The 21159-nt window shown below is 39.3% G+C and overlaps 2 protein-coding genes across 2 annotated transcripts; one reads left to right on the top strand and one right to left on the bottom strand.

The window, feature by feature from the left end:
- Positions 1-14341: 14341 nt before the first annotated feature.
- Positions 14342-17146, top strand: LOC113349711 (protein ECERIFERUM 2-like). Its single transcript, XM_026593741.1, has 2 exons — positions 14342-14994; positions 16058-17146. Exons 1-2 carry the CDS (start codon positions 14560-14562, stop codon positions 16943-16945), a joined length of 1323 nt encoding a protein of 440 aa, XP_026449526.1. The 5' UTR covers positions 14342-14559; the 3' UTR covers positions 16946-17146.
- On the bottom strand, positions 17135-19871 carry LOC113349712 (fructose-1,6-bisphosphatase, chloroplastic-like). Its single transcript, XM_026593742.1, has 3 exons — positions 19255-19871; positions 18122-18518; positions 17135-17720 (listed from the first exon to the last, which is right to left on the bottom strand). Exons 1-3 carry the CDS (start codon positions 19657-19659, stop codon positions 17320-17322), a joined length of 1203 nt encoding a protein of 400 aa, XP_026449527.1. The 5' UTR covers positions 19660-19871; the 3' UTR covers positions 17135-17319.
- Positions 19872-21159: the final 1288 nt, after the last annotated feature.

Here is a 21159-nt window from a genome sequence, read left to right on the forward strand (position 1 = left end):
CAATCCGAGTTAACGTAAGTTGAATAGAGGCGAGGGAAGCTCGGTGGAGCTTTGATACCCAAGGCCTCACCGGTATTACAAGGAGGCGCAGTCACGCATTCAACTTACAGAAACCGTCAAGAACTTCGAAGTATGCTTAAAAGAGTAACCAATATTTTTCGAATGACTTTCCTTTTAAGCTCGTTACCCTATCGGTCTCGTTCTAGTCAAAACTTTAGGATTAGGTTCGCGTAGGTTACGTGTTCCTAAAGCGGGCAAGAAGAGAACGGTGATGAAATCCGAACCCTTATCTTGTATGGCCAGGCCTTGCCCTTTACTAGAAAAATAAATGTTCGTCTTCAGTCCTCAACATATATGCATACGAAGGAGTCCAGTAACTCGCTGACAGGGGATTCACGAGTGTTTAGAATCTTACCTCCCGTTCCAGACGGGGGATGAATCGGTTGTAGTCGACTCGGGCCACTGACTCCGATGTCTAGTGTACGAACCCAAGGTGAAGAGACAATATCGTAATTGTCCTCCTTCTCTGCAAACAATTTATATTTAAAGTACCCTTTCGTAGGGTAATAAAAAAAATAATGTCCCAAAGTCCAAAAGTCCAAAAAAATAAAGAAAAATTACAAAAATAATAAACCCTAATACAGTTTTTTTTTTAAAATAAAATAAAATAAACAAACCCTAAACTAAAATTGTCTAAAATAAAATTGTCTTCTTTTCTGTTCTTTTTGCTTTAATCTTTAGCTCCAAGTCTTTATGAAATCACCAAACTCCTTGGCTCAATTTTCTTTATGATCCAGAACCTGTAGACACAAGATAAATACCCAAAAACATAAAAAAGGACAAAAATAATAAAAATAAATAAATAAATAAAATAAAATAAAATAAATCTAAAACCCTAAAAACAAGTCCCCGGCAGCAGCGCCAAAAATTGATGTGATTTGTAGATAGTGGTAAAAGTGGTTCGATTCTCAAACTTGTGAAGGATATTAATTAGACTTAAATTCTAATATTAAAATAGAAAACTCACTGAAAATTATAGCAAACTCAATCAAAGATGATATCAATACTAAAAGAAACACTGAGGCTAAGATTCCACTATTTTCCAAGTTCAAAGTGATTAAACCAATACTTATATTTATGCAATTTTCTTGTTTAATTTGATTCTAAAATATTGCAACAAGTAGATTTTCAAAAGTAATAATTGTAAATACCAAGTATGAAGCATCAAAAGTCTTAAAACTAAGCATACTCCATCAAAATAGATCACAATCACTCAAATAAAAATCATATTCAATAATAGTTCAAGGAAAATAATCATATAATTATTGCAAATAAAAAAATAAAATAGAATATACCACTTTTTGTTGGAAAAATAGCTTCCTCTATCGCCTCAGCAACGGGGTTTAACTCCTCATATTAATCATGATCTCAAAATATGTGTTTGTTGCTCAAAAGATGATTAAAATAGTGAAAAGTAATAACACAGACTGTTTGCAACAGTGTATTGGTGTTGCAAACCAGCTGTTACAATGGAACTATTACAGAAAAACTGTTGCTTTGTCGCTGATTTTAAGACCCTAAAATACGACTGCCCTGCACAGCTTAATGTTCTTCAACTGTTAAACAACGACACCGTTCTACGACTGTTTCCTGTGCGTCAATGTTCTTCGCGTTCTTCCTCTTCAGCAGCAGCAGCAGCAGAAACAGAGTTTGGTAAAGCTCTGATTTCTTCTTCTCTGGCTCTCCTTAGGTTCCCAAACTCTCGACACCTCTTCTATATGACCCAAGACATCTATTTATATCAAAAATATCGATTAAATCTCTCCCAAATCTTCCAAAATATCTTTCCTTCTCTTCACGGCTAAGTTGCGGCAATTTCTTGTTTTAGAATTTCTACGCGTTTCTGAGCTTTCCTTTTTATTCTAAACTCTTCCCTAGATAGATACAAATCTTTGGGAAGGTTTACAACGCTTTAATCTCTCTAAAATTCTCTAAACCAGGTTACACACGTGACTTTCCATATTTTCTGTTGTGAGAAAAATCCGTCGATTGAGCCCAGTCTAATCGATTTAAACACCCATATCATATTCCTAGACCCATAAGGAGTCTATCCTATGAAAATCATAGGTTTAATCGACCTCAAACTCCTCCAAATCACGATTGCCAAAACTGTTCTTCACTGCACTATTTTCCCGCCAAAAACCTGGTTTTTGAAATGTTGAAGATGGTTGCCCCTTATCCAGAGTAAGGGTGCGATTAGCAACTGCCTGGAAATGGGATGCCCCTTAGTAATTAGGTTACTCCTTATCCAAAGTGAGAGTCCGAATAGCAAATGTCCTCCGGGTGCTTTCCGACAACTTTTCGAGCCAATTTTTTCCAAAACTGTTTATTAGCCAAAAATACCTACAAATAAATAAAACACTATAATAAGTACAAAAATGAGCCGTAACGATATATAAATCGAGATAAATCGGACACAAAAATGTGTCTATCACAACCCTCAAAGTCCGACTGAAGTAGTATATATGGTGCTCAATTCCTTCATCATCTTCCTGGGCGAGAAGAGCTCCAACATCAGTATAAAAGCAGTGTAGAGACACAACAGTCTTCCTTGTATAGGAGATTTCATGACGGCTGGGGATGACAGTAGTTGTTAAATCTTCCGAAACGCCTCTTGTTGTAGCGCCGTCCAAACAAAACTTGCTCCCTTCTTTAGCAAGGGGGTGAATGAAGCAACAAGCTGAGCTAAACCCGGTATAAAACGTCGAATGTAGTTTATTTTACCACGAAGCTCTGGATTTCTTTCAAAGGATTCATCTTTAGTTTCTATTCGCGACACCTTTCAAACACTTGTCGCAGAACCTCTGTATGGGCCGCCCGGGTTTTTTATTTAACCACTATGTCATCTACGTAATCTTCAACTTGCTTGTGCATCATGTCATGGAAAATAGTGGTCATGGCGCGTTGGTAGGTGGCTCCAACATTTTTCATACCGAAAGGCATCACAATATAGTAAAAGTTTCCGAGAGGAGTTCGAAAAGATGTCTTACTTGCGTCATGCTCATACATCTTTATTTTATTGTAGACGATGTACCCGTCCATAAAAGAGAACATACCGTGTCCACTGGTGGCGTCTACCAACATATCAATATTAGGAAGAGGAAAATCGTCCTTGGGGCAGCATTTGTTCAAATCCCTAAAATCAACACAGCACCTGATTTGGCCGCTCTTCTTCTTTACTGGAACCACATTGGCCAACCAGGTGGGATGGTGAATGGGTTTGATGAAACCAGCGGCTAGCAATTTTTGAATCTATGTCTTGATATGTTCCTCCACATCGTGTCTGAACTGTCTCGGAGATTGTTTGACCGGTTTGGATCCGGATATTATATGTTAATGATGAGTGACCAGTTTCTCATCCAATCCAGGCATTTCCTCGTATGTCCACGTGAATACATCTTGGTATTCCTTAAGAAGATCCACAAGTTTCGCACGTTCCTCGGTACATAGAGTCGAGATGATGGAGACAGGTCGTGGAGATTCCTCGCTTCCGATGTTGACGACTTCGAGTTCATCTGTGGTGGAGTTGGTTCCATCCTGCAGTTGTCGTGGTGCATCTGGCACCTCCTCTTGTGTCTTGCTGCTGTGATTGTATTCTATTGGGTGGAGAGACTGGGTGGTAGTCTCCCCTGCTAATTGCTAACAGCGGCGCCGATATACGGTATTCCCTTTTTCATCACGACTTCCAATAAAATCCCGCTCCCACTTGGTATGAGAGTGATCCAAATTTCCGTTTAATGAGGGGAAACTTGCGTGCTTTTCCTTTGGAGGATGGCGTGAGATTGGGTCCCTTTCTGCAGCGATGCGAGCCTGTCCTTTTCCTCAATTGACGCCCACGTCGGGAATGGAGTGCAGTGAACCTTGCCTGACGGGTCCCGCGAATTCTCCTTTTGTTCGAACATCTCCATACCACATATTGGTGCATAAGGAGATAATGACGCGGGAATGCGAATAACTTCTCCATTCAACATGGTCTTTAGGCACTGGTGATATGTCGAAGGAATGATCCTGTTTTCGTGGAGCCACGGTCTTCCCAGTATCATGTGGTAGTCTGGCTCCTTCTCGATTACTTCGAACTTTACCTTCGACTGGACTGGTCCCACTGACAGATTCAGGTTGATGTATCCATACGTGTTGGTTTGGTTGCCTTCGAAATCTATCATCATGGTAGGATTCCGTACAACTTTGCCTGGCCGCACCTTGGATGTCCTGAGCGTTCTAAGAGTAATAACATTGGAGGACGCCCCCGTGTCGATGAGGTCCCTTTTAAACTCCAAATCCTTGATGCGAGCAGTGACGTATAGGGCCCGGTTATGTCCTTCTTCTGCCATCATGTCGTCTTCGGTAAATGTAATATTGCTGACGGACATCTCTGATATTCTTGAAGTTTCCGGGCGTAAAAGAACCAAACACGCGTCTAGGGATATTTGATTGATAGCAGCAAATGTCTCTGCTCGCTGGTCCTTTGAAAGGTGTAGAAGTTCACATAAATTTTCCACCAACGTGGATACCTCCTGGTCTACCGGTTTCTGATTGGTAGTGAAGTTGTTGACCTGAGAGCGATCATCCAGGACGTCAGTCCCCAGTCTTGGAGTTTCCATGGCGGGTGAATCGCTCAAATCCGATGTCAATCTGACAAGAAAGTTGAGTATGTTGTTTATCGCCTCCTTCATCAGGTCCATGTTTCTTGTGTGGATATCCTGAACCCGTGCCAATTCGGACAACCTTGAAATTTATTCATTGGCTGCGTCATTAGGTGTCGTGTTGGGAGAGGAGACATCACCATTCGCCAGAGTCTAAGTGGAATTTGGGATCATTGACTCAGTTCTAAGACCGACCATCTTCCGCAAATTGGGGTTTAAAAGTGAAATTGGAAATTGGAAATGGATATTGCAACCGAGATATTAATCTCCCACTATGCCCGCCAATTGTTTGAGGGTGAAAACAGTTTCTGCTGGTTTTGGTAAATTCGTGTGTGTGGATGAGAAACGAGTCTAAACCTTAAACAATGTACTACACGGGAGTACTTTTGATTCGAGAGATCAATCTATACAATACTGGCCTAAACCAAGAAACGGCCATTCCAGGCTTGCTTCGGTCACAAAGTGAAGGATAAGGGTTGGTCTTAGGGAGGGAAGCAAAGAAAGTGTTGAAACCAGAATTGTTGATCCTGAAGGTGTGGTTGCTTATGACTTGTATCAGAAAGTAAAACTGGCTAGCAGAATGGAAAGCTACCAGGTGATTTCTGGATACTATGTTGTTCTCCGACCAAAAACTTGTTGTCTGGTGGAAACAGGTGAAACCTATTTATATAAGTCGTAATAAAACGTACCCTGGCCTCGTAGGAAGTGGAAAACTATTGAGTGGTGGAAGAGTGGAGTAACGTGTAACGTCAGGAATTATGCTTCCATAATGAAGGATCCGTTTACACCATTACTTCTTTCCATTACTAACTGCCTCACTTTATGACACTTTCTTGTAACGGGCGTATTGCACGCCGCACGCTGTAAACCGTAAGACCAATACCATGATGAGTATCGCCCAGTTTGTGACATGTTTGATGTCTCGAGTGTTTTCTTGGAAAACATGTAGCACTTTGCTACGTGTGGCAAGTTAAAATAAAGAGTCTTTCCGTAGGAAAATAACATGTGATGCTATTAGGCTCGTCTTGGATGGTCGCCTAAAACTTGCCACAAGTTTGTCAGTTCGGTGGCAAACTTCGATGGCTGATATCACACCTCACGAGGAAGGATAGTCGTTGATTATGACTACCTTGTGTTGGCGCCTGATAATGGCACAATGGCGTTTTGGTATATGCCAGTGGCAGTGCGGCATGGATGGCATGGCTCGTGCATGCCAGTAGCAGTGCGACATGGATCGTGCATGCCAGTGGCACGGTGGTGCAAGTGGCGCCTGGCGTAGCCATGGCCACTAGATTTAGGCGGCTGGTCGCCCAAAACTTGCCACAATCCTGCCATCTTGGTGGCGAACTTGGATGGCTGAGATTGCATCTCATGAGGAAGGGTAGCCGTTGATTATGGCTACCTTCTGTTGGCGCCTTTAGTGCATGCCAGAGGTATTGCGGCATGGCTGGCATAGTTCGTGCGTGCCGGTGGCACGATGGAATGGCTGGCATAGTTTGTGCATGCCAGCGGCACGATGGTGCAAGTGGCACTTGGCGTAGCCATGGCTACTGAAATTTTGGCACGTTGGTGTTAGACTCAAACGTGGTGTAGCAACATCAGTTTCAATGGCCACATTGATCCCCATGTTCTGTAGAACATTGTTTGGCTCGGTTGGCACAACAACTTTTCCTAAATTGGGGTTTGGCATGTAGAAACCCTAATTAGCATATATGGCATGTAGCATGCGGTGGGAGGCCATGGCATGGTATTTTATACAAATGATGCCAGAGTCATGCCGGAGGATCCATAGGCAGGACACCATGTAGAAGCGACTACATGATCAAATATTTCCACCGGTAGCTATGATGTGGCGCCTTTTCTTTAGAGTTTCCTAAGTCTGTGCGGCTTGTGGAATGCTACGAGCCCGAGGTGGCATAGTTTTGTACCACGATTATAAATTAGGGTTTCTTCCACAGCCACTAGAGCATGGCTGCGCCTAGGGCTTAGGCTAGCCAAATTGAAGTCCATTGTGAAGCTGGTCACGCACGGAGAGTGGGTTGGCAAGTTTTGGCATGCTGTCGTGGTAAGTGGCGTGTTTGGCATGTGCGTCTGGCATGCTTGTTTTGGCATGTTTGGCATGCCATTAGCATGTTGGCATGGTTTTAGCATGTTGGCATGGTTTTGGAAATCCAACTTAGTATGGCGACCTCTTGACACAATTTCCACCTCTTTTAAGACTGTGGAAGGTTTAGAGAAACCTGATTGGTCACCGAAAGTAGGGGGCAGACAAGCACGGGTGCGACTACCCTTTTGGTGCGCGTGGCAGGTCTAATGCGACCTGATTGGTCGATAAAGGAATAAGGGTCGGTTGAGTAGCATGGAGCGTGGCTAAGCGGCGCTGGCTAGCCTATGGCGTGGCCACTCTCCCTTTTATTGATGCTCCTGCCCCGCGGCTCCGTTATTCTTTGTATTCTGATTTTGGGTAGGACCCTGCTCCTATTAATCCACAACGGATTAATTGCTTAGTTGTTTAAGCATAGTCTCGACCGACGGGGTCTAATATACTGCGCAGGACGCAAAAACCCTAACTTTGTAAATTAGTCAGGTTCATGAGTTATCACAAAATTGATTGAATTCTATGTGCTGGCACAAAATTCTTTATTTACAGAGTGCAGTGCGCTTTCTGACTGAGTATTTTGTGCAAGGGCCTTAACTTTGGTACTTGGAGATCCGTGCTACTCTGCTGCGAAACACAAATGCGTCATGCCATAACGATATTAAGGGTTCTGCCGGGGAACATAGTACAAGAAAGGTACTCAGTGGGTCTTATATAAATAAGTAATATAGGCAAGGCGCAGAAATTACATTGCATCTGGGATTGTTGCTACATGCGTCAGTCTGGATAAATTCGATGTAAATATATTGAACGGCTCAATAAATATGTCAGTGAAGAGGTTGACACTCATGGCTCCGTTTCTTTACAGAGTGACGTCACGTCAGATGCAAGGTTTTACGGTTTTAACCCTAAGCTAAAAACCACCATCAGCACTATGATTAGGGCTGATTTAACAAAAATTAATACTTTAATATTCTAGGATTATATGTAGAAGTATGGAATAAGTACCATCTGGCTTTCGCTAGTCATAAAGTTTTTGTGTTAGGGTAAAGATAGTGGGGTAGGTAAATGAGCATATTTTCCCATTCGCACCCCACCATTGGACGTAGAAACACATACATAGGATGGGCAAACACTTAAATTTGGGTGTTTCCTGATCACATCCCAAGTTGAGCCGAGAGTCTCAACTTGAGACGGCCGAATCATATTGCGACGGTCGTCCTAGCTAAGGCCGAGCCTCGGCTCAACTTAGGACGTTGAGTGTTTCAATTCGTCCTAGCTCAGGCCGAGCCTCGGTTCAACTTAGGACGTTGCTCATCTCAAACTGAGACACTATGTCCTCTATGAGCCGATAATTGCTAGGTTCATCCAACGGTTCTCATCTCATTCCCTATATATTCAACCATTTTCAACTAAAAATATTACACATTCTCCACCTTTTACATCTATAGTTTCCATAAATGAAGATTTATCTGTATGTAGAAAGTTTATAATGTGTTATCTGGCTAAGGGTAAGATCGAGGATAAAATGATTTAGTGAGTATGATTTATTGGAGCTTAATTTATGAAAACTTATGTACATATACCGTAACCCGACTAACCATAATACAACTGAGTTGTTTCGTCGATATCAAACTATAAAAAACCCAGTGGCAAAATTTATAGCTTTAGTTCAAGTTGTCAACCAATATCAACATACAAATGAAACCAACTCATATTTCGAGCTCAAGAGGAATGGCGAAGATGCAAAAGAACAAAATTTGCTTACGAAGTTCATTACGTAGTCCTTAACGAGTTTTTGATAACCCATCTGGGATATTAAAAAGCACACATACTACTCGAGCAAGATATTGATGGATCAAGTTGTATCATATTTTCATTAAATGTTATTTTGAATTTAATATTACTTTACTTTCAAAATAGATTGTAATGGTTAACATAAACAAATTATTTGTAATTTTAATTAAATGTTCTACATAAGCATTACTAATCATTCCCGTTCTAGCTCATGTCATACATTCCTTACTTTCAAACCTTTTGTATGGTCATATACCTTAAGATCCTGTACCTTGAGCTACAGAAAACCATATATTTATTCCTTCAGGTGGAGGGCCTTCCAAGTTTACTATAATCTTGATAACCCTGTGGATTTTGTTGAGGGGCTTGACGATACGGAGATGGTATCACTGGATGGTAGCTTTTTCTTTGCATAATGTTGACTTGTGAGTCTGTCACTCTATCCTGGTATGTTGGAGTTCCATCATCGATTAAAAAATTAAGGCTGAAGCTCTTGCTCTCTGCAATTATGCGTAACTCTTGTATGTACATAGGCACCCTTAGTTTTCATATCTCTTACCTCCACTTGATTCAATTGTTATATCAATTGTTTACGACTGGTGGTGTTTTTGTATACGAATAAGGATGGTCAAGACCTTGCGAGACAGTTAAAAGTATCTGACGTTCTCCACTCAGAGTAAGGGACTCTTGCTCCGATCTCAATTCTGAAAAACCAAACACAGTTGATGAAGATTTTGGTCTTGAAGGTGCCAACGAAGATGAAGCTCCTACTGAAGGATATATGGTGAAAGATGGAATCATCGGCGGTGAATGTGTTGGACCCTAAATTTTCGGTAATGCTTTACCCATTGCGGAAAAATCCAGCCCATATGTGTGTAGAAGATCTTGAACAATTATCTACTATACAACCGTGAAAAAAAAGGGTACCAAGTACACCACCGATTTTTTTTTATATTCAGAACATATAAGAAAAACTTTTATAATCAATAGTACAGATCAACAGTTGATATCATGTCGGTTATGGAACTGTATACAAGATTGTTTGACAAAGTAAACCTAACATGTACTCAAACTATACACGAACCGAATTCTAACAAGAGAAAGTCTTGTAATATTTATTTCAAGAAGATACGAATTATCAAGAACAAACCTTGTAGGTTCCATATAGTTTGAGTTGAAAACTATCCAGGTTTATTATCGAATCACTTGCTTTTAGTTTTAATAATAAACATGATTACAATACGAAAGTAAAAAAGTAAGACAGATAGAATTTTGTTAACAAAGAGAACTGCAATCTTCAGAAAAAACCTCGGGACCTAGTGTAGTTTGGACACCACATTGTATTAAGCCGCTACAGACACTAGCCTACTATCCGACTTCGTACTGGAATGTAGTTGAGACTGAATTTGTTAGAGCACTGCTCGGTCGAACTCGCAAGCGTTGCTATCTCAAGCTTGTTTGTCAAGTTTAGTTTCCAAAACTATAAGTCTTGATTTCTAGTCTACTTATAGCTCAATATCAGATTAGGATAGTAAGTGTAGTTGAGCATTAGACTTCACGGCGTTCATCGATTGAAGACGAAGAACTACTAAGGGGAGCTTGTGGAACTTCATCAATAAAAGGTATGTGGAGACTTGAACTCATCTATCACTCAAAAGTCTATCTACTCTATCTCCTATTTGAGACAAAAGTTGTATAGATATATAGACTTCAATTATATACATTTGATATTTCGAGCTAAGTTTAACTCGCTTACATATTTCTCGAAATATGTGTTGGTAAGCTTTTGCTTTAACCAAGTTCATCTTATATTCTTGATGAAAGTCAAAAGATGATCATATGAAAATCGCCCTGTAATATCTTACATGATTTGTGTGAGACAGTCATTCGATTAGACTCGGAATATTTCGTATTGATCATTCGATCACTTGAAAATTGATTTGAAGCTAATAGTTTGTATAAGACAGCTATTGTCGTCTTCCAAGAATGTTTGAATGATTGAAATGATAGTTTAGAACAAATAACCATGATTGGATATAGCACAGTACGCGTACTTGTATGCTAACTGTTGCAAGCTATTCCAAGTCCGGGAACCATAGTATGCATACCCGTATGCATACTGGTTGGTTAATGAAAGTCCGGGAACTTAGTATGCGTACTGGCGTGGGTTTCAAGTTCCAGAAATTCAACTGAGTTTGGAAGGTATGCGTATCCGTTCGCATACTAGCGAACCCAAACTTAGTCCAACCACTTAAGTATGCGTACCCATTTGCATACTTGAGTAGGTTATGTTCTAAAATCGGTTTGTTCATGAACTAATACATTTATATAATAAGGAATGCAATCTTTTGGAAACCGTGGCTATAATGTTCATGAATTGATTCGAGTGAATCAAAATCGATTTTGCTTCAATTGTGTTTGTATATTTCTATAAGAATATAAACAATTGAACAACTCTAGAAATAGTTTCATTTGAGTCATTTGAACTAGTTATGGTTAAGATGAATATGGTTGATATGAAAGTGTTCATATGGCTAACTTCAGTTAACTATTGTTGAGACAACAAAGGTGTACACGTTTAGGTACGGTTACTCATATCTAAATGGAGTTACTTTTCATTTATGTGTAACAAGCTAAATTCGATCTAACGGTTGAAAGATATTATCTTGAGTCTAATCAAGTTTTCATCTAACGGTAAATATTGAATGCTTTGTTACCAAGGTAGCATTGATTGCAAACCATGATTTGAAGACTATATAAGGGAGAACTCTAGCAACTGGGAAACCTAATCCCCACACCCCCTGTGTCACTAGGCTCATGACAACATAACATGGCTATGGCATGTTTATGGCATGCATGTACTGCTAGCACTAGAAAATGTGGTATATGCACAAGTGTGCTGGCAAGGTGCCACGTTCATGGACAAGTGTTGGTATTGGCGATACCGGCCATAGCCAAGCGTGGTACTAGAAGTAGTCAAGGCCATCATGATAATGCAGTGGCGCCATGGTGGTGCTTCACCAATGACCATGGCCAAGCATTGGTGATAGCATTGGAGAAGTAACACATGGCGTTAGTGCGGGCAAGGTTGGTATCGCGACCATGGCCGGTTATATGACGCTGGAGCTAGGAGCAATAATTGATGTCCGTCTGTGGGAGCAACAGTTGATGGCCGTCGGCGGGAGCAACATGTGATGTCGTCGGCCAGAGCAGGTGATGGTCGTCGGCTAGAGCAATAAATGATGGCGTTTTCCAGAGTAGCAGGTGATGGCGTCGGCAGGAGCAATAAGCACCGGTGTTGCTGACAAGCATAGCCCTGGTGCTGGCAGCAATAATGGCCAAGCGTTGGAACTGGCAACAGCATGCCACGACCAAGACCAAATGCTGGCGCTTGCATCATTTGTTGCGGCCATGGCCTATTAGCGTCGGTACTGGCACCAGATTAGTGTAGCGTTTGGCTGAGACGACATTTGGGAATTGCTCTTAGTGCGAGGACACCATACTCATATAAGAACTGAGTATAGAGTGTGTATGAAGCAATAATGGCCAAGCGTTGGAACTGGCAACAGCATGCCACGACCAAGACCAAATGCTGGCGCTTGCATCATTTGTTGTGGCCATGGCCTATTAGCGTCGGTACTGGCACCAGATTAGTGTAGCGTTTGGCTGAGACGACATTTGGGAATTGCTCTTAGTGCGAGGACACCATACTCATATAAGAACTGAGTATAGAGTGTGTATGAAACATGTTCGAGGAATTTGGTCGTGGAAGTTCTGCGACTCAAATCGATGATCAATATTACTCAATGTGAGTCTAAATATTAATATATAAAACGATTTCAAGGAATACAGTTGTGGGATAATTGCAACTTAGAACATGTTCGATGTTGCTCCATACTGGTGGTCATCCATCCAAGAATTCTCGAATTAGTGAAGTTGCAATGCAAAGGCGAGTACAGTATAATTACTTATATATTCCATAAATATATATAAGACACCAAGAGATCAGCTGGCTCAAAGAGACTCGACCACTGGGAGAGGAACTAACTAGTGACTCGACCGAACAAGAACTTTCTATATTAATTCGAGAAAGCGTCTATCTATGTCAATTGGTGCTTCAAAATTTTGGGGTTCGGGGATTCATAGGATTCAAATATCCTAAATGTGGATATGGGGACCTAATCTGCATAAAAGTCCAATTTACCCTTCCCCTTTTTTTCTTCCTCAAAAACCTAATTCAATAACCTATATCTCTATCAAAATCAATAACCTAAATCTACGTCAAAAACCTAAACTAATCTGCCTCTTCTTCTTCCTCTTTTCTTATTTTCTGTCGCATTGTCGTTTTCCTCATTTTTTTCTTCTTCAACGACGACTAATCGTCGATTTTCAAATGATGAAGAAGTATAATTCAATTTTGATTGGTTAAGGTAATAATCGAAAAAACCACCATTTATTTTTGCTTTTGATTAGTTAAAAGATTTTATTCGATTAAGTTATGATTTAAAAAACCAGTTTCTGAAACTGTTTACGACTAAGGGTTCTTATTTTCCCAGCCGTAAATCATTTATTACGACTGGTAAATAGGAATCCCCGGCCGTAATCATATATTATGGTTGTGGAAATAGAAACTTCTGCCATAAAATAGGTATATGGTTGGAGAAAATAAGAATTCTTAACCATAAGTAAGTGTCGATGACTAGGATTTTCCAAGGTTGGATTACGGCTAGATATCTTCCCACCGTAATAGCTAAATTTCCCAACCATACCCAGGCGGAAGTTCTAAAGTCCTAGACATAAGTAGAAATTACAGCTGAGAATTTCTTTATTTCTCAGCCGTAAAGTTTCGGTTACGACATATTTTCCCAGCAGTAAAGTGTCGGTAACGGCTGAGATTGTATATTTTCCTAGCCGTAGATACTAAAAAAGTCTTCTTTTTTTTGTAGTTTGACTGATCAGAAGCAACAAAATTTTTATGGAAGTTAAGTAACAGGTGTACCCAACTATTTTTGAGGATATATTACTTCGTATTCTTCTAAATTTTTCGAAAAAATCATCCTTCTCTTTCTTTTACATCAAAAGAAAGAAGTAAAAAAGATCAATTTTAAAAATATAAGCAAAATCATTAAGCTTACTCAACCATTAAATGTAATTGATCTTATTAATCAACTTCATTAGCCCTAACTAAATGAAGATATGCTAGATATAACCGTAAATAACAGGACAAGGAGTTTTGGAGTTCACTACTGAAGACCCTATTTCCAGACCCAAACTGCGGCCCCAATATTAAGTTTCTATTTATCTTATTTGGAGGTGGATAATTTATTTCCCTGAAATGTATCTGTTATAAAAAATTATTTTAATAAAAAAAAGAAGATAAATTCATTCGCACATTAGAGGTACATACATAGACCGTAGTGGCCAAGCCATGCAATTCATTTTTGTGCGCATCAATTGTTGGACTTAAAATCGCGTGTTATATTAAATCTGACGCGTATTATGTGTGCGACTTGCATGTAGGTTGCATGCACTTTAACTTCTTTTCAGCTAGATGGGTGCATTAAATATGATTCAACCAACTCAGTATTTATATTTTCTTGATAAATCCACCATTAATTGTACTAGAAAGTAGAAACATAGCACCGGTGCACAATAACTCCTTCGTCCGTACTTTGAAATAAGATCTAGGAGCTTCAGTCTTTCCCAACTGTCCACTAATGGAATTAAAAGTAAATAAACCAACAAAAAAAAAAGGATAAAAGATAAAAGAAGCTAACCCCGACCACTTTTATCTTATTAACTCATCACAATTGATTCTATCTTTATAACTATTTCTTGGTGTCTGTTATTGTCTTTAAAATCCATCCATCTAGACATCCCTCAGAACACACGCATTAATTCTCTAGCTCGCTTTCTCTTTATCCACCACAATATTCTTCATTTTCTCCGTCTTCGTCTACGATGGTTTCAAGCGAGGTTGAAACCCTAGTTTACAACAGGAAGTTATCGTCTGTGGTACCAGCTGGTGTAACCGAAGAAAACATGGCTAAGGAACTTAGTTGCATGGATATAGTAATGAAACTTCATTACTTAAGAGGAGTTTATTTCTTCACAAGTAGTGCAGTTCAGGGTTTGAATGCAACACTTTTTAAAGAACCCATGTTTCGATTGTTAGAGCTTTACTGCGCTACTTCAGGAAGAATTCGGAAATCGGAAACAGGACGACCGTTCATCAAGTGTAACGATAGTGGTGTTCGGATCATCGAAGCTAAAACTGATAAAACCATCGATGAGTGGTTGGAGATGCAGAAGGATCATTACTCTGTTGATAATCATCTTGTGCCAAATCAAGTTCTTGGTCCTCAATTAGCGTTCTCACCTTTGGTTCTTATACAGGTATGTTTCTTTTTCTTTTTTTTTTTGGTTATTAGTCGAGTCATAAACTGATAGTAATTAATTTTCCGGAAGAAAAAAAAGGTCTTAAAACTGAAAAATATGTTCATATCAAATCTTTTGTTTGTATTTTTGCTGTCCTGATAAAAATATTGGCATCATATGATAGATTTCATCAGTGAGAAATTTGTATTATCGGAGTGTTGTATATTTTGGTGGATACCGGTGGAACCCATCAAGGCCTACCAACTTCCCTTGGTCTTCTCTCGGTATAGTCCTTCAGTACAATATGATTTTACTTGGCAGGATCAAAAGCAGTCGATTTGCATTTTAGTAAAATTGGTAGAATGTATTTTATTGTTATTGAGAATGGTGGCTTTATTATAGACTTTTAATGACCCTTTGTCTCCTGTACATCTTATTCATCGGCCCGGCTGCATGATGATAGTATTCAATTTTCTTCCAGGCTGCTCAAGAGAGCTTTAAATGGAAAGTGATATTTTTGTGTGTGTGGTATCTTTTATATATATACTATTGATGCATACTATTGATTCGGACTTTTCCAGACCTAATTGATTCCTTTATATATCCATAATATGCCTGAAATCCATAATCAACAGAACAAAGTAGCTAGCTAAAACAGTTCTGCAGGGGGTGAGATGGGAAGTTCTGCTCAAGTAAGACTCCGATAATAAGTTGTCGTTAATTCCCAACAGGACCAGAATATCAAAAACTTACGCTGAACATTTTATTATAGTAGAACCTCTGTATAAGAATACTCTTGAAACCATAAAAAAATATTCTTATATAGAGGTTATTCTTATATAGAGGTAATTTTTACACTGATTAGGCCAAGTTGGGACCATTGTTTTTTATTCTTATACGGAATTTATTCCTTTATAGAGTATTCTTATATGGAGGTTCTACTATAGTTATGTTCTACATCTGAATATACATGAATGACACCCCTCACATCACATTTCCCGTTTCTTGCATGGTATACGAAACTCATCAAAAGAAATATAGCATACATTCTTAAACGTATTCTAATCCTTTGAATTCCCAGTTCACTTGGTTTAAATGCGGAGGACTTTCAGTGGGGTTCAGCTGGACCCATGTGCTGGGCGATGCATTCGCAGCTTCAAATTTCATCAACATGTGGGGTGAAGGAACGGCAGGAAACCTACCAACCAAGTCACTGCAGCGCCAATTACAAGTCCAACCCAAGCAAGCTGATCAAATACAACTATCAGCCGAGGCAGAAGCACAACCACTATCTGTCAGAAGGGTGGAACCAGTTGGAGATCACTGGGTAGCTGCAATTAGCTGCAGAATGGAAACATTTTCTTTCCAAATAACAGCTTCACAATTAGACGACCTACAGACAAAAGTAGCAAGTAAAAACCAGGCTGGCAAACTTCCACCGTTTGAAGCTCTTTCAGCTGTAATTTGGCAATGCATCGCAAAAACAAGAGAAGATGGAGAACCAAATGTGATCACCATCTGCAGAGACGATTTTCACAACAGAGATGAAAATGTTTTGAACAATAATCAGATATTAAGTATAGTTAATGCAGATTTCTCCGTAATTGAAGCTGAAGTATCAGAACTGGCTGAATTGATCATTAAGAAATCAGTGGAAGAAAAAACCTTGGTTGATAAAACAGTGGAAAAGGATAAAGGGATGTCCGACTTTTTAGTCTATGGTGCAAATCTGACATTTGTTAATTTAGAAGACGTTGGGCTTTATGGGTTAGAGCTGAATGGACACAAACCAACTTTTGCCAACTGTAGCATCCATGGAGTCGGCAGTGAGGGAGTGGTCTTAGTGCTTCCAGGACCGGAACCTGTTAAAGAAGGCAGTGGCAAAGGAAGGATTGTTACTGTAACCCTTCAGGAAAATCAACTCGCGCAACTTAGAGAAGAACTCGAAAAGAAATGGGGTATCATCTAAGAAGGTGAGAAGATTGGTATCATCTAAGAAGGTGAGAAGATTGGTCTCACTTCATAGCAGTTCATCCGAGAGAAGAATTAAATTGCTAATTATAATTAATATATTATTACGAATGATTTGCCTGATTAAGGTTGTGTTTGTTTTCATTCAGTGTATTTTGGTCTCATAAGTACTTCATAGAGATTGTTATTCAGCGAGTCATGTAACATTATCAAGTCATGTGGTAAATGAAATTATTCTGTCATGAATATATACAAATACTGTAGAAGGCCGTGAATCCGCAGATAAAAAAAAGAAAAAATTAACAACATAACACGAATAAATACTTTATCTGTTTTGAGGATCTTGTGAATCGGTTAGGGATTCTTAGATCCTTAGACTTCATAGCCAGGGTTGATCTTCTGCTGAACATCTCCATAGCTCTCTAATTCTTCCATGTCTTCCGAACTTCCTAAGAACAATGGTAGCCTTTGATGCAGTTTAACTGGTTGGATTGAAAGAATTTTAACTTTACCATCCGACCCTCTACCCCCAGCTTGCTCCACAAGAAAACTAAGAGGGTTTGCCTCGTAAACTAGACGAAGATGATCCCTTGGATTCATAGTTACCCCTCCGTACATTAAAGTTCGATGAAAATCAGCAACTAGTGAGCAGATATAACGAGCCGAATACTTTTTGGGAAATTTGCCTTTGCCTTGTCTAACAGTGTCGATATATTTCCTTAATCCGTCAGGCCAGTCAAAGTATCGTGCATCATTAACAGAGTATATTTGCCCTGAAGCAACAAATAGTAGCAACAGTATCCAGGTTTAAAGAAGAAAAAATAGCAATATAGAACTAGCACAAATAATCACAGTGGTGTCTCATGTGTGGTCCTCATTGGACTGAGAAATCCAAAACCAACTTAATATATTAAAGATATAGGAATCCCGAGGACTTTGTATTCAACATTCTGGGGAATGGACCACAAATTAACGGTTATCATCTATAGAAAGTAATCAGCAATACTAATTCGAAGTCCGATCATCATCGAAGATGTCTTTGCTCTTAGGGTCTATCCCAGGACTAAAAGAACAGTAAAATGTACTTTGAAGACAAGTTCTGTTTCGTGTTTCTACTGGGTGGATGCGAAAGAGTGTGAGACCATATGTTAATACGAAGAACGGAATAAATTACCTCGAGGTGGAATTTTTATTCTTGGATGAGTAAGAACAAAGTCACCAGTTGTATGATCTAGCGTGAATGCATGTGTTCCCGAACCAAAGCTGACACATAATATAGTGGCTGATGAATACAGAACATAGCCAGCTGCAATGAGTCTACCACCACTCTGGAGAGAGTTGAGTTGAGCTTTCTCTTGTATGGGTAGATGGTCTAGTTCTTCAAGACGGTTATAAATCCCAAATATCGTACCTGTGGGAATGGAAGCATCAATATTTCGAGAGCCATCCAATGGATCAGTGACTACCACAAATGGGCCATCATCAGTTATCCAAACTGGAACATCATCTTCTTCTGAAGCCATGACTGCAGCTTTGCCAGAACTCCGGAGGGAGGACAAAATGATTTCATTCTACAAAAGAGGCATTTCAAGCAATCAGGTGTGCACATCCCCTGCAGTCATAACTTGAAATTTTGGAGAAACCTAATATTGAAGCTGAATAACTCCTTGATCTTACAAGGCCAATCAACAAAAAAGAAAAACTATAAGGTGACAGAAACTGCATGGACTCCCTATTTGTATGCAATGAAAATTCGAATAATCATCTAAACCATCAACGTCACGATCCTTCTCTCAGACTATGCTATTCCAGATTCTATCATTCTCGAATATAAGGAAAGAAAACATCAAAGCATAGTCTCACAAATTTCTATCAAACTATTATGCAGTCAGTACCAAATGCAATGTGACATACATGGACCTTCTAGCTGTACCGGCATATTTTATCCCAATATATGACCAATATGATGAAGCAGATGAACATTTTAAATGTTATTGCCAACAAACGCATTTGCTGTTATTTACACATGAAAGAATCAATAAGGTCATAACTAGTGGATTAAAACCATAAGAATTGTTTAATACTAGTAGCACTACTAGCTTGAGTTTCTACTGAACCAAACACAGAATTCTGGTATCAACTGAAGCCCCAAATTCGCAAGATTTGCAGTAAGATTTCTACTGAACAATTGAAACATGTTTGTAAACCATGAGAAGACAATTTTTCCAGCTTACAAGGAAAAAAATAAAATGAAACTTGACAATTGTACCTCCAAAAACACAATTGAAGAATAGGAAATAAGAGTACCGAGACAATATCCAGTGGCTTTGGAGCATCTCTATCTCCCATTGAAGAACCATCAAAACCCTTTTTTCCAAGTACCGAATTGAATGGGGATGAAACAACTGCAGCAATTCTCTTGCAAGCATACTGTAAATGAGAAATCAAAATTACCATATCATCTCCAACATTTTCTCCATCTTTACCAATAAAATCAATCAAAGTCTTAAAATTATCTTCTCCACCACTTGAATCTGAAGAACCGCCACTATTGAGTTGGGATTTTACCCGTGAACCTTTTAAAGAAGCCATTCTTTGACGATAACAGAGATTTTGACAGAAAGCAAGATTTTGTAGCGGGAAATAGGTAGGGTTTCGAGGGAAGGTCGAAGTTGAGTAAAAAAGGAGTTGAGCTGTTGATGATTGCATCATATGTGAGAATTGAGAATTCTCCACATTCAGTTGAATTTATGAGTCCTAAATTAGAGTCTAAATAATTGTGCGAAAATTTAGGGTTTCTGAGGGTCAAATTGTGTCTGTGTCCCTGAGCTAGGCTTACAACTGTTTTTGTGTGAAGAGAAAACTGATAAAAGAGTTTTTAAGGTGGAGGGAGGGAGGATACTCACTCAGTCTTAGCCACAAGGCAGGGGGTTATGGAAGAATATCTTGAAATATGGTGCTTTTCTAAATGATGCTTTAGCTTTTAAACCGGAAAATGGGAGGTTCATTGGATTTTGGATGGACAAATGGACTTGAATAGGGCTATTGAAAGACAGATTTCCAGTTATTTATAAGGATGTGTGTAACAAGAATGCTATTATTGTTGAAATGGTGATTAATGGGAGATTACAGTGTTTCTCTAGAAGAAGACTGAGTACATAAGAGCAGCTGCACTGGGATAGTCTCTGCAATGAGCTAGGACCTGTTCCAGAATTCTCAGAAGAGGCGGATGAGCTGTTTATGGAGGGAGATTTTTCAGTGCAGGAATGTTACAATATGCAGTTGGAGGACAGATCTGTGTGTAGTTTTGAGAAATTTCTGTGGAAAAGAAACATTCCTTCTAAAGTGAGCTTCATGATGTGGATTAACTTTCACAATTCTCTTCCAACATTAACAATGTTGAGTCATAGAGGTATGAATTGCAGAGCAAGTTATGTGTATATTGTCAATAGGTGGAGGAAACTGCAGATCATATTTTTCTACACTGCCCTTATGCTGTAGAGGTTTGGAATTTCTTTTTGAAGGCTTTTAAGGTGTCTCAGACTTTCCTTGCAACTGTAATGGATCATTTTGAGACTTGGAAGATGAATAATTTACAAAGAAGATGCAGGAAGCTTTGGCGGTTGGTGAACTATGCTATTTTATGGCATCTATGGAAGGAAAGAAGCTCAAGAGTGTTTGGTGGTAGACACAAACTGGTTCATGGGACAATTATGCTCATTATGAACACTATCATTTTGTGGTGTTTTGAGAATGAGGTGTTTAAAGGATTTTGTGTTAATCAAATTCTTTTTCATTGGGACACTATTATTCATATGTAATGGTTGTGAGTAACTTTGGTCTGGCTTTGTAAATTTTTTTCTTTTTAATATAACCTTCTTTTTTCAAAAAAAAAAAAAAAACTAGTTGGAAGCCTAACAAGCTAAGCTCCAACAATGTACTACTACATTAATAATTGAACAGGTTGTTGTGGTAGCCTACCAGCGAGCCTCATGGATAACCTAGCCAAGGGAGACGAAACGGATGGGGGGCTAAGATTGTGTCACAAGGGGGGCAAGCTAACTCTACCTTCCATGTTGATTCCTGCAATATTACGTCGTTGGGGGATCGAACCTGAGACCTCCTGGAGCGCATGAAACTTTGGGAAACAGGGATGACCTGCTGAGGTAGGTGCCCGTATTATTTTATGTTATCCCCGTTTCCCAAAGTTTC

The sequence above is a fragment of the Papaver somniferum genome, chromosome 2, assembly GCF_003573695.1.
Source record: "Papaver somniferum cultivar HN1 chromosome 2, ASM357369v1, whole genome shotgun sequence".
Lineage (NCBI taxonomy): Eukaryota > Viridiplantae > Streptophyta > Magnoliopsida > Ranunculales > Papaveraceae > Papaver > Papaver somniferum.

Excerpts from the sequence above, each read along its gene's own strand:
- LOC113349711 (XM_026593741.1), top strand. The coding sequence starts at position 14,560 with ATGGTTTCAAGCGAGGTTGAAACCCTAGTTTACAACAGGAAGTTATCG. Across the intron at positions 14,995-16,057 it reads CACCTTTGGTTCTTATACAG|TTCACTTGGTTTAAATGCGG; the intron begins GTATGTTTCTTT and ends TTGAATTCCCAG.
- LOC113349712 (XM_026593742.1), bottom strand. The coding sequence starts at position 19,659 with ATGATGCAATCATCAACAGCTCAACTCCTTTTTTACTCAACTTCGACC. Across the intron at positions 18,519-19,254 it reads AGCCACTGGATATTGTCTCG|AATGAAATCATTTTGTCCTC; the intron begins GTACTCTTATTT and ends CCTCTTTTGTAG. Across the intron at positions 17,721-18,121 it reads AATAAAAATTCCACCTCGAG|GGCAAATATACTCTGTTAAT; the intron begins GTAATTTATTCC and ends TTGTTGCTTCAG.